Genomic DNA, 14,043 nt, shown 5'->3' with positions numbered 1-14,043 from the left:
TGAGAGAGAGATAAGCAGACAAGAGATAAGACAAAGAAAGAGGGACAGGGAGACAGATTTTGGCAGACAGATACACAGAGAGAGACAGACAGAGATAGAGATAATAACAGAGATAAATAGAGACAGGCAGATAGAGACAGGGAGACAGACACATAGAAGAGCATATAGACAAAGACAGAGTGGCAGACAGGAAAAGAATGAAAAAGTGACAGAAAAATAGACACAGACATACAGAGATAGTGACAGAAAGACAGACACAGATGCAGATAGACAGATTCAGAGATAGAAATGATTCACAAAAGGATGGGTTTCATTTGCAATCTGCTCTTCCTCAGCCTCTCCATCTTGGCTCATTTTTCTCATTCTGATCTCTGAAGTCCCCGGGGAATCATTGTTTTTACGCTTGCCATTGTTATTACTAGAATTCAGTACCTACATTCAGACCAAAATACACGCAACCCTGATCACTTTTATTTGTGTGACACTGGGTAAACTACAACCTTTCAGACCCTCAATTTCCTCAGTGTAAGTGGTATTCCCTTTGGGTCCCTCTCTCCAACTCACAGAAGTTTGGTTCTTTGGGGATGACTTTTCCAGGTTCAAGGTACAGAGTGGGCCCATACTGCTAAAACTATGGCTCACAAGTCCTCATTAAAGCATTTATGTTTTACTAGTTAGCCAGAGGACAAAATTAGCTCAAAGCAAGGCACTTTTTGAGATCACACTACAAAAATAGTAGCCATAAAACATGCCCCACCCGTAAAACTAGTTTGCACTGTCCCACAAATAGACATAGCACCAGTGGGAAGAAAAGCATACAGAATATATCAGTAAAGAGGCACACATTTAGGGAACACACATAGCCCAAACAATTTCCACCTTTAGCATAGACAGGCCTTGACATCTGGGAAGGGGCTTCCTGATGCTGTTTCCATTTCTGCCAGATGGGTCACTCATGTAGACTTCAGCTCAACTCTCAATGACCAGGGCTAACGTGCTCTTTCTTCACAAGGCATCTCTATTCCTATGACAGTTAAAGGATATGGTAGAGTATTAGGATTTAGACTCAGGAGGACCTGAGTTCAAATCAAGACTCAGAGGCGTCACTTAAAGTTTGCATTAATTTCTTCATCTATAAAATGAAAATGACAGCACATGCCTCCCAGGGTTTTATGAAGATCAAATGAAATAATAACTGTAAAGTGCGCTTCCCATAATACTTGGCACTTAAGTCCTATATAAATATTCATTTTTTTTTATTGTGCCTTGACTCACTGAATCTACTCCTTTCTGGATTCATGTTTCCTACCGAGCAAGTAATTTGATCCAGCAGTGTCTCTTGTACCCTAAAATGATCATGAAAAAAAGGGAAAAGAACCCACATGTGCAAAAATGTAGCAGCCCTTCTTGTAGTGGCAAGAAACTGGAAACTGAGTGGCTGCTCATCAATTGGAGAATGACTGAATAAGTTATAGTATATGAATGTTATGGAATATTATTGTTCTGTAAGAAATGACCATCAGGATGATTTCAGAGAGGCCCAGACTTACATGAACTGATGCTGACTGAAGTGAGTAGAACCAAGAGAACACTGCATCTAGCAACAACAAGATAATACAGTGAATCAATTCTAATGGATGTGGCTCTTTTCAACAATGAGATGATTGAGGCAAGTTCTAATAGACTTGAAAGCAATCTGCACCAGAGAAAGGACTGTGGGGACTATGTGTGGATCACACCATAGTATTTTCACCTAGGGCAGACTAGTAATTGTAACTGCCAGGAGGGCATGTTACACCACATGGTTAAAAAAAATAAATGTTGCAGCAGACAGAACACCAGACTTGGAGTCAAAAAGGCCCGAGTTCAAATTTAACCTCAGACATTTACTATTTGGGCAAGTCCTTAATCCTTACCTCAGTTTCCTCATCTGTAAAATGAGCTGGAGAAGGAAATGGCAAACCACTCCAGCATCTTTGGCAAAAAAAAAATCCCAAATTGGAGTTATGAAGAGTAGAACAGGGCAGAAAAATGATTGAACAACAACAACCCTGATCAGAAAGAAATGTCTTCTGCATAATCTGTTGGAGTGATTTGGCTTGAGAGTGTCTTGATTTTTAAATGGCCACTAGGGGGCCCCAATGGCCAGTTGCCCTCTAATTCCACAAAGTTTGATTGAAAAAAATTCTTTCTACCTTGTATAGGAATAACAAAGTGTAAGCACTTCTTTAATTTATTTAATAATTTGATGTTTCATTGTTTCTGAATATTTTTAATGTGCTTTGCAAATCTTAATGCAACATATAAATGCTAGTTATTGTTATAATGATCTATAATCTATATTGTTATAATGTTATAATATATATTGTTATAATGAGCTATAATATATATAATAATCTGCCTCCTATATTCTATAACTGTAAGATCAAACTAATCAGCTGGATTGGGAGATCAAGTGTTCAGAGACTTCCTCTGTTCAATCCCCATTCAAATTTAAAAGGGAGGGCACTAGAAGACTACGAAGATCCTTTCCAGCTCTAGACCTATATTTATTATATGGAGAAAGCAAAAATCTAGGCATGTGACAGAGATTTGAGATTTTCTCATGGATATTACCCAAATAAGGCTGAGTGAGGTACAGAAAGGTCTTAGTAAATATATAGCTCAATGTACCCCCACTTTGGCTCAGAGACGCTATATGCTCACCTAGAAGCTCCCCAGATTACAGAAATGGGACTTCTTCAGAGACAGGACTTTGGAGAAGTAGAACCTGACTTTGAGATCCAGTTCTTTGGAGGCCAACTGAGGGAAATATCTATGATAACAAGGATAGAAGAATTGTATACATAATAACAATAGCTAACATTTATATAGCACATTAAGGTTTTCAGAGCTCTTTGTAAATATTATCTTCTTTGATCCTCACAACAACCCTAGGAATATTATAAAACATTTTACAGTTGGCAGAAATGAGACTAATAGGTTAGGTGACTTGCCCAGGGTCACATAGCTAGTATATGTTTACTATTATCCTGTAGGATTAAATTTTTAAAAATATCTTACTATGGCTCTCTTAAATAGAGACTTTGCTGGTCTCTTTTTCCCACAAGGTGGCAGGAGTGTTCAAATCATGATTTTACTTGGCCTCTAGTGTCCATTTGGTATAGGATAAGGTAGGGAGACCTCTGGCAATCCCAGACAGGTGGACCTAGAGACACAAGAAGCTTTTTTGTTTTTGGTTATTTTAAAATATCAAAACATTAAGTTGTTTTGAACCTGATAGGATTAACATGACCACAGTCCTGAGGCAAAGGTAAGGAAGAATGAAGGTTCATCATAGGAAGAATTCACAGATCACCTCATGGGCACCAAGGGGCCCCTTAGGTAGTGTGCTACATAGAGTGCTGAACTTGGAATCCATAAGACCTGAGTTTAGATCCTTCCTTCTTTAGCCAATTTTTAGCTGTATGTGGACAAGTCACCAGCTGCTTTCAGCTTTAGTTTTGTCATCTATAAAATGGGAATGATAAAAGCACCTACCTATTTTAGTTATTATGAGGATCAAATGAAATTTTTTAAAATATGTACATAAATATACATATATAATGCTTTGCAAAACTGAAAGCATTTTATATATCATTTTATATTATTTATGTACATATACATATATTTTATATGTATTTAGAGGATATCTAGTACAATACCAGATCTTTAGGAATTAATTCACTATAAGATGTTAGTAATGACATTTAATGGGTTTTGCCCTTCCTGGGGCCAAATGCATTTTCATAGAAGGTGATTTTTCAGTCCAAACAAGTGAAATTCTAGTGGTAGAATTCCAACTTTGTGTGGTAATATGTAAATACCAACTATTATTATCATCATAATCTAGTCCAGTCTTCCCCTTTTGATAGATAAAAAAAAATTAGGCACAGAATACTATCCTATTTTGTCCCAGATCACACAAGGAGTATGAAGGTGGGATTTGAATCCAGATCTTGTGACTTTCTGATGAATTCCATTTCCATTTGGTAGTCATGGGTAAAGAAAAGTGGGAGTGGGGGCAGGGGAGGCTCTGTAAAGCTTCTCAACCAGGAAGAGATGTATCATCTTTTCCCCTTCTCCTAATAATAGCAAACAGCAACAGCTGTTTTTACCTTCCCTGCAGGAAACTAACTTGGCAAACAGGTATGGGAGAAACTCCTTCCTGAGGGGGCTTCAGTCTGCCTTATAAAACTGTCAGGGAAGCAGTATTCAAGCACCTTAAATGATTGATCTGGAGAAGGAGGACCAGAGGTGGAAGGGCAGAATGGTCAGACTGACTTTGCAAGTTGAGACAAGCAGCAAAGTATGCAACAGATAAATTTGGGCTGGGGCTGGGGAGCTATACATACTCTCCCAAGTAAATGCCCTAAATACTCCATTGCAATTGTTTTGAGATTCTCTGCCTTGGGTGATGAGGAGCAGTCTGAAACCATTTTCTCTATTCCCAGCCTTTCTCTTCTTCAACATCTAGTTATAAGCTCATTCTTCATTTGGAATGGGGAGGGAGGGGGCGGTTGGTGGAGATGAGATCAGCCTAGAGGAGGGGCTAAGGGAAATGGATCAGCCACAGGTATACAAAGACATGGAAGTGAGAAGAAAGAGCCTGGACCGGAAATGGAGATTGAGAAAAAAAATCTCACCAATAGAAAATGTTAGTCATGTCCCTGGCTGAGTAAAAGGACTTATTTCCTCCTCTTCTTTAGAAAATGTGGTCTAGCACAAAAAGCAAAAATTTTTGGGATCATTTGCATTTGACTTCCTATGGGGTTGGAATGACTGACCTCAGCTTTAACTGGCTGTGTGACCTGGGGAAGCTAGTTAATATCTTAGTTTCCTCATCTGTGAAATGGGATACTAACCAAACCTTCTCCATGGTTGTGAAATACCAACAAAATAATGAATGTAACAAGTTTTGCAAGCTATACAATGATAATATAAATGCCAGGTTTGATTACAGGGATAGAACTTTTAATATGGAACCAATTTTTTTTATTATAGCTTTTTATTTACAAGATATATGCATGGGTAATTTTTCAGCACTGACCCTTGCAAAACCTTCTGTTCCAACTAGAAACAATCATTTTAGACATTTCAATCTTTATAGGATCAGATTTAGGGCTGAAAAAAAGCTTAGAGATCAGTTTTGTAATTTTACAGATAAGAAAACTGAGGCTTGGAGAGGTTACATAATAGCAATGTTAGAACTTGAATCCACCTATGATTCCAAATCCAATCTTTCTGCTGCCTGGGCAAACTGCTTCCTACTTATGGAACCTGTCCAAGGTATCCAAGAACTATAATCTGTCACTTGGACCTCATGCCAAAACTTGGAATATATAACTATTCAGCTTAAAAATATGGGGTTCTTAACTTGAGCTCCATGGACCTTGGGGTGGGGAGGAGGTTCTATGGCTGTGTAACTTTTTAATATTTTAATAACCATCCTGCAACATAATTGGATTTTACTTTATAAAAATACTATTCTCAGAAGAAATTCATAGGTTTTACCAGACTTCTTTAAATGAAAACTGAAATACATCTTTCAGATTTCACTTCTGAAAGAAGTCATTCATACACTCTATTTTCCTCATGCCTCTGAGATTAAAGTAGAGAAATGCTTTGAACTAGGGGCTCCACATTGGTTCTGGAGCAATGATAATATTAATAATTAGCATATATATATTTTGCAAATCACTTTATGGCTTACAAACTCATATGTTCTTCACAAGAAATCTGTAAAGTAGAAACTTGTTATAATCCCCATTTTACAGAGGAGAAAATTGAAGTTAATAGTTAAGTGAGTTACTTAGAATCACAGAGATAAGAAGTGTCTGAAGCAGGATTTGAATTTAGGTTTTTCTGACTCCAAGCACTCTCTTCTGTTAGACCTTCTATCAGTATTGTTTTAAAGCCCTGCGTCTTTGGAATTTGTAACTGATATTGAATAGCTTTCTCTCTTCTTCAAAGGGGCAGATGCCCACTTTGTAAGTGATTTGGATTTGTTGATGATAGCTCTCTGAATTTGCGTATAGTGGGAAAGAAAGACTTCCTCAAGGAGACTTGGAAGATTACTTGTTAAACTGGGTTCCAGTTTGTTTTGAGAAGTATGAAGACATCCAGAGAAGTAATCAGTCTGAATAGGGAAGCAGCTTTTGAATAATTGAAAAACAACTGTTTCCAAGGGCTAGTCCCTCAAAAACACCCCTCTTCTTTACAGATCCTGCTGCTCATGCACCCAGACATTCCAAGTAACCTGGGAAGAGACTGGGAAGAGCTATTTGGAAGTTTGGATAGCATGGGGAGAAAAGTGATGGGGTGGGTTGGCTCTGAACACACCCTTTTGCCTTCCCTCTCAGTTTCCTACCACCCCTCCCCCAAGTGAAATGTGGGGCTGGCCCTTCTCTGTCTGTGTCCCCATTGGCTGGCAAAGCAGCAAGGGGGGATTTAAAAAAGGAGAAAGTGCTGAGAGAGGGACTGGAGCCGTGAGTGCTGAAAGGTTTGGTTGCCCCCACCCTAACTGGCACCATGAAGTTTCCACTGGTCCTTTGCCTGCTGTGCCCACTGGTCCAAGTTGCTTTCCACTCTGTGCAAGGGTGGCAGGCGTTCAAGAATGATGCTACGGAAATCATCCCTGAGCTCAGTGAGCACCCCGAGCCTCCACCTGATCTGTCGAACAGCAATAACAAGACGATGAACCGGGCGGAGAATGGAGGGAGATACCCACATCACCCCTTGGAGCCCAAAGGTATTCAAAGTACAATGACCCAAAACAGAAAGGGGGAGAGGGTTATCCTATATGAGGGCCCCTATGTCTAGATGTTGTTATATTCAGCAGGGCTTCAGAACCATTAATGATATTGGGGAAACCGTTCTTCCCATCACTAGGGGATGTCTAACTGCCTAACCAAGACAGTAGTGCCATAGTTCTCCATCCCACCACTCCTGGGTGGTCTGGTAGCTGGGAAAGTTGTCAAATTTCCTTCTTTATAGAACTTTTAAAGAATGGAGGAGACAACCCTCTCTTTTAGACCCACTAAATGCTCCAGGGGAGCTGGCAAGGAAGCTACCTGCAGCATCAGGATTTGGCCACCACAGTATGAGGTAGGGCAAAAAGTGTTGTCGCCCCAGGACACAGCAACTGTGACAGATGTGCTTCACAGCTGTAATTATTGGTTGCTGGTGAAGATGGAGTAAAAGGAATATAAATGGTGATTGGAACTTTAGAGCTGGGAGGAATTTCAGAGACCACCCAGTCCATTTTATATATGAGGAAACTATGGACCACAGATGTGAATTAACTTGCCCATGGTTACACAAGGAGTAAATAGCAGGTTTTCTGATTCCAAATTTAGAGTATTTTTTTATTATACCTTGTAACTCTGAGCAAAGTACAGAAGCCAGAGGCTCAGTTTCTGAGAAGCAGAGAAGGAAACCAGTGGAGTATAAGGATCAGGACAAAACAAACAAACCAAAAAGCAAAACCCCAACACAAGAACAATTCTTTACAGGCAGGGTAGAAAGAAAAATTCTACCTTAAAAATCTACCTCAGTGAACTGATAATAGGGGAGGGAAACATGGGGGAAGAGTCTGGTTCTATCCAGTACTGTGAGAATTTCAGATTTTGCCTTAGCAAGATCAGAAAAGTAATCCTTTGCACTTAAGGGTTTTTTCCCATGATTCCTGGCTTCTATGGCTTCTCTTCCTCCCTCCCACCCACAGCATGAAGATGTTTTAGTAGCAATTATAGTAAGCATGGGGCATGTTGACTTGTGGTCCATTTAACAAATCCTCAAACTTAATCTAGGGCTACAAAGTCAGAAGGAAATCTTATCTGAGAGATTGTCAGGTTAGCAAGTGAAAAACCAGAAAGACTGGGGCTGTAAGGCCCTATGAGATCAGCCACAGACAAACCATCTCAGTGGAAGAGAAGGAATTGCAAGGGATTTCTCTTCCATGCTTGTGTGGGAGAAGGTGATCCATCTAGCCATATTCGGAGGTCTCCAAGAAAGGGGAGCCCACATGGTGGGATAGTCCTGGATCTCAACTTCCCTGGGCAGAAGGAAAACATGAACAGGAAAATAGTTCTAGATCCTGAGGATGCAGCGTTTAGGAATTAAGTGGGGCAGGAGATGATTCCTGAATTCTGCCCAATGTAGTCCAAACTCCAAAAAGGCCTTTTGGAAATGACCATAGCTGCCATTTTTTAGTGTACTTACAAAATCCCTTTTGTACTTCATCAAACCCCTGTGAGGTCAGTGCTACAGATGTCTATATTCCCATTTTACAGATTCTGCAAGTCTAAAGTCTGGTGGAAGAGGAGTCTCTGGGTTTACATGAGTAAACATGCTTGCCCGGAGAATCCTACCACTCAAAATACCATCTCCTTCTCTGCAGAGGAGGAAGTACCTAAAGTGGACTGCACTATTCTTAGCTCTAGAAGTCTCTTTCCCTAGGAAAAACAGGCCACCCCCACACTCTGCAACCCCAGCTCTTAACTAGGAGTACAACCTGGTGAGGGAAACCAAATAAAAGCACTTAGGGGCTAAAGCTAACACTGCTGCCCATAGGTCCTCTCTCTGGCTTGAAGCTTTTGGGTTTCTGGCATAATCTTGGGGGAAGACTTTCTCATCCCCTTTTGCTTTCAATCCTGGGGATCATTTTTCAACCCTCCCCCCCTCTCTCTCAGCAGTCAGTTCAGCTGATCTTTGTTTGAAAGAGTTCAGAGCTCAACCCAAAGGCAAGAGGTTTGGCCATCCCACAGAGAAAGCATCACATTCCCAGTCTTCTCTGGGACTCAGACACCCCATTTTTAAATAAGCCTCTTATTATTACAGACCTAAAGAGCATGAATACAGAGCTGGAAGGACCTCACAAGCCTAACCCTGTCATTTTACAGATAAGGAAACTGAGGCCCAGAGACTTGCTTAAAGTCACACAGGCAATAAGCTTCCAAGAAGAGGTTTGAACCCTGACTCCACCATATCATTTGCTGACAGGTTTTTAGTCAAGCTCAGCTCCCTTTCCTGGTTTTAGCTTATGATTTTCAGAGTATTTTCCCTGTTTTGAGCCTTGCAATGAGACAGTTACTATTAATACCTTGGAGAGAGAGAGAGGTTACTTGTCAGGTAGGAAGTGTCTGAGGCATATTTGTCCACTATGCAACCCAGATGCCTATACCTGGAAAGAATGAAGTGCCTTCTTCTTCAACCCTGGGACTTGAAACCTGAATGTTCTCTCTGGGGAATAAACAGCTCTGCTCTGTTTCCCTACCAAGCTCATCTACAGAGCTCAGGTTATTCCTAGAGCCCCGTTTCTGTCTCCTACTTCCGGTTCCCACTCTCAGCCATCAATCTTTGTATCCTGCTTTGCTTCCCTGTACAGGCTCCTATGTACAGTTGCTCCTATGTCCATAATGATTTCCTTTCTCTGTTTTAGTTTCCTGTGAGACTTTTAGGACAGAATAAACAAGGCCGGGTTCTCTCGGCCTTGATGTGTAGAGGAATGGAGGCATTTGGCACCTTTAAGCCTTAGCTGCGGTGGGGGGAGGAGAGGATGCTCATAACACACCGCAGTTAACATTAGAAGTCCCCTCTTTTCCCAGAGAAATGGTTCCCGCATCTGCTGTACAACCAGTGACAGAATTCTGTCCTTGATAATCCTTTTGTATCCCTTCTCTGATTGACAGGAGTCATTGTCAACTTAAATCCTCTGGGCATCTGGGAGAGGAATTGGGGAGCAGGCTAGAATCAGGCAGGAGGAGCTTGGTGAGCCCCGAAAGCTGTCTGAGGCAGGATTGAATGACCCAAAGTGGGACTTTTTGGAGACGTTTTCGGGGACAGTCCAGTTAGTCAATAACTCAGGGGTCCCTGACAGCCCTACAGCCTCCTCAGGTCAAAGTGCAGGGCACCCTTTGACCAAAAGGAAATGATGTGACTTGAACGATAGGCTTGAGGAAAGGGGCTCCTAGGTTGGTGGGAGGGGGAGAGGCCGGTGGGAGGGCAGAGCTTGCTGCGCGCAGCGGTCAGTGGAGAGGGCAGGGAGCCTCCAGCCAGCTCCCGCTCTTCCCGCCTGTCGCTAGCGCTCTCCTTCCCCTTGTCCCCGCAGACGCCTCGGATTACAGCTGCCGGGAGCTGCATTTCACCCGCTACATCACCGACGGGCCCTGCCGCAGCGCCAAGCCGGTCACCGAGCTGGTGTGCTCGGGCCAGTGCGGGCCCGCGCACCTGCAGCCCAACGCCATCGGGCGCAAATGGCTGTGGCGTCAGAGCGCGGCGGACTACCGCTGCATCCCGGACCGCTACCGCACGCAGCGCATCCAGCTGCTGTGCCCGGGGGGCGAGGAGCCTCGGACTCACAAGGTCCGCGTCGTGCTCTCCTGCAAGTGCAAGCGCTACACCCGGTTCCACAACCAGTCCGAGCTCAAGGACTTCGGCAAGGAGGCCGCTCGGCCCCCCAAGAACAAGAAGCCCCGGCTGTCCCGGATCCGGAGCGGCAAGGCCAAACAGCCCGAGCTGGAGAATGCCTACTAGGGCGCCCTACACCTTGCCCCGGCTCCTTACACCCTCCCAACCGTGCCGGAGCCGAAGCCGCCCTCCAACGGCGTCGGGGCTTTGTTCCTTTGTTTTGTTTTTTTTTCTTGCCTGAAGCCCGGGCTAGGCGCGGTCTGTCTCCCCAAATCCCGAAGCCAGAACCTTCTGTCGCAGAGGCTGAGGTGGACAGGTAGACAGGCCACTGGACACTTGGGAGGGGAGCGAGCAGCGGGGAGCAGCCACGTGGAGGGGAAGGGGAGTGCGGGCCTCCAAGACACCCCCAGCCCCATCAGCACTACCCTAGGAATGTGGAGGGGAGACCCTCCTCACCATCCCATCCCTTCTGCCAACCTACTCATACCCCAAGAATTAAAAGAGAGCGCTTTGGAACGCTGGAAAGGGTATAGTAAGGACGGAGCTTTGCAACCTTCAGTATTATTTATGATTCACTGATTAGAGAAGAAAGTGACCTGAGATTAATCCCCCTTGGGCTCCTGGACCCAATTCCATTCGAAGGCCTCTTTGGTGCAATATCAGGTTGTCAAAAAGGAAAACTCCATCTTTAAATAGGAAAGGCTAGCCATGTAAGATATAGCCAACTTTAAGAATCTGAGCTATGAGATCATCTCCCCCTTCTTCCAAAACCTAATAAGTTCACTAATGTTCCCAGAGGGTGGAGAGGTCTCTTTCACAGCCTGCTTTCCAGTTCAGCTTTAAGCAAATCTTCCCATTCCAGGACAATATGGCTTGCAAAGCTTGTGAACTTTCATTTTTAGCCACCACTGAATTGTCATGGCAAGGAGATAAGCTAACTCCCAACACTAAGAGCAGGGAAGGGGAGGAACAAAATATTAGGTTTTTTGGAGTAAGCCCAGAAATAAGCCCCAGCTGGAGAAATCTGTGGCGCTCTTTCCCCAAAGAACAGTTCTATAATGACCTAACACTTTCTTTTTTATGGTAATTTCTGCAAAGTTCTCTTGTATCTTCGCTATCCTCCCAAGCCCTTTCCCTACTCTGCCCCTCTACCTGGAGTCTGTGCCCACAGCCTTCTTAGCAGAGATCTGTGTTGGTTCAAAGTAAAAGATGAACCATTTGAAAGGCCTGGTCCATGCACATGTATTCACTGGCACACTCATATCCTGAAAATAGCTTAACACCATGCATACATGTGTTGATGCTCCTTTCATTAAAAGATTATTATTGGAAAACAAAACAAAAAAAAAAATGCAACTGCTGTACATATGCTGAAAAACCACAAAATGAAATAACTATAGTCCAAAAATCTTTTGACAAAACATTTCCAAAATTTTCTTTCTGTATAGTTTTAAAAATGGTTTGGGGTGTGTGTGTGTGTGTGTGTGTGTGTGTGTGTGTGTGTGTGTGTGTGTTTGTATATATGTATGTGTTTTTAAGTGTATTCAATGTGAAAGCCTGCAGGTCTGGTAGCTTGCATTTGTAGTCCCTCCAGGTGGGACCCTGACGCAGGAATGAAAGTAATTGTTTTTAAGAGAATAAGTTACATATTTATTTTCTTGTTTAAGTTATTTATGCAAAAGTATTTTTCTCATAGAGAAAAAAATTAATATTGCTTTATGAAATAACAGTCTTGTCTTTCAGGATTCCAAATGTATTGTTAATAAAAACAAATGATTATTAAAGAAAGGATGTTTCTTTTTTTTTTTAAGTCACACAAATCTTGTCAATGATAACTACCCTTTTTATTGTCACCTAAGCTTGACACCTTAAAGTCACCTTCACTCCTCCATCACCTGAAACAATTCAGTCATCAAGTTTTGCTAGTTCTTGCTTTGAAATGTTTCCCTTTATCCACCTCTAACCTTCCTATTTTCCCTAATCTCAGACCAGTCCAGGGCCTCATAGCCTCCAGCCTGCTTTACTATAGAAGTCTTCTAAGTGGTCTAAGTCCAGTTTTTCTCCCTACCCAATCTATCCTATCCTCTGATGCTAGATTAATCTTTCAAAGGCATCCCTTTCATCTTATTAGCTCCCTGTTAGATGCCTCCAATAATTCCTCTTTGCCTAAAGGGAAAACTTCAGCTGTGCATTCAAGGCACTTGACAACAAGATAGCCAACCCCATTTTCTCTATGTAACTTTATCTTCTTTACCCCCAGCCAGAAATCTCTCTAGCAGATCGGATCAGTATTATTTCTCAGACAGGCCATATTCATTCCCAATTCCATGTCTTTGTTCTTCTCCCACCTTGTAATACAGGAGTATCTCCCCATAACCATTTTGAAAAGCAATTTGGAATTATACTAAAAAAGTGACAAAAATGACTTACACACTTTGACTCAATCAATCAATCAACCAATAAACATTTATTACTTGCTTACTGTCAGGAATTGAACTTAGTGCTGGGAAACAAAGAAAAATAAAAGGCAGTCCCTGTTCTCAAGTAGCTCACAACCTAAAAATGTAGCCAGTCTACAAACAACTATATGCAAACAACTTATAAATAGGAACTAATAAATAGAAGAAAGAAACTAGAATTAAGAAAGATTAGGACAAGATTCCAATAGAAATCACACTGTCAGGCTACCCAATGGAAGTCAACAATAGAAAGAAAGACTAATATACATCAAAATATTTATAGTAGAACTTTTTGTAGTATCAGAGATCTAGAAACAAAGTAAATTTTCACTGATTGGAAATGGCTAAAGAAATTGTAATTCATGAAAGGTACTAAGCTTATAGCATATAAGGAACTATATTATAAGAAACATTGAATATGAAGAATATAGAAGCCTACAAAAACATATGAACTGATGAAAAGTGAAGTTAGCAGAACCAGAAAAACAATGTATACAATGATTACCACAATGTAAATGAAAGTATAGGGAGTTAGGGATTGAAACTTGGATTTCACAGATATAGGGAACTCTCAGATATACTCCTTCTACCAATATGATCAGCACCTTCTTGCAACTTGCCCTCTTTTTTTTTATTCATTTTTCCAAATTATCCCCTCCCTCCCTCCACTCCCTCCCCCCGATGGCAGGTAATCCCATACATTTTACATGTGTTACAATATAACCTAGATACAATATATGTGTGTAAATACCATTTTCTTGTTGCACATTAAGTATTAGCTTCCGAAGGTATAAGTAACCTGGGTAGATAGACAGTAGTGCTAACAATTTACATTTGCTTCCCAGTGTTCCTTCTCTGGGTATAGTTATTTCTGTCCATCATTGATCAACTGGAAGTGAGTTGGATCTTCTTTATGTTGAAGATAATCCACTTCCATCAGAATACATCCTCATGCAGTAGTGTTGTTGAAGTGTATAGTGATCTTCTGGTTCTGCTCATTTCATTCAGCAACAGTTGATTTAAGTCTCTCCAAGCCTCTCTGTATTCCTCCTGCTGGTCATTTCTTACAGAGCAATAATATTCCATAACCTTCATATACCATAATTTACCCAACCATTCTCCAATTGATGGACAT

At 41.7% G+C, this 14,043-nt stretch overlaps 1 protein-coding gene across 1 annotated transcript; it reads left to right on the top strand.

The window, feature by feature from the left end:
• The first annotated feature begins 6,534 nt into the window (after positions 1–6,534).
• Positions 6,535–12,211, top strand: SOST (sclerostin). The gene is made up of 2 exons (XM_074265496.1): positions 6,535–6,790; positions 10,151–12,211. Exons 1-2 carry the CDS (start codon positions 6,571–6,573, stop codon positions 10,573–10,575), a joined length of 645 nt encoding a protein of 214 aa, XP_074121597.1. The 5' UTR covers positions 6,535–6,570; the 3' UTR covers positions 10,576–12,211.
• The last annotated feature ends 1,832 nt before the right edge of the window (positions 12,212–14,043 follow it).

The sequence above is a fragment of the Sminthopsis crassicaudata genome, chromosome 4 (assembly GCF_048593235.1).
Source record: "Sminthopsis crassicaudata isolate SCR6 chromosome 4, ASM4859323v1, whole genome shotgun sequence".
NCBI lineage: Eukaryota > Metazoa > Chordata > Mammalia > Dasyuromorphia > Dasyuridae > Sminthopsis > Sminthopsis crassicaudata.
Note: the sequence above shows the minus strand (reverse complement) of the source record. Positions and strands in the feature narration are given on the sequence as shown.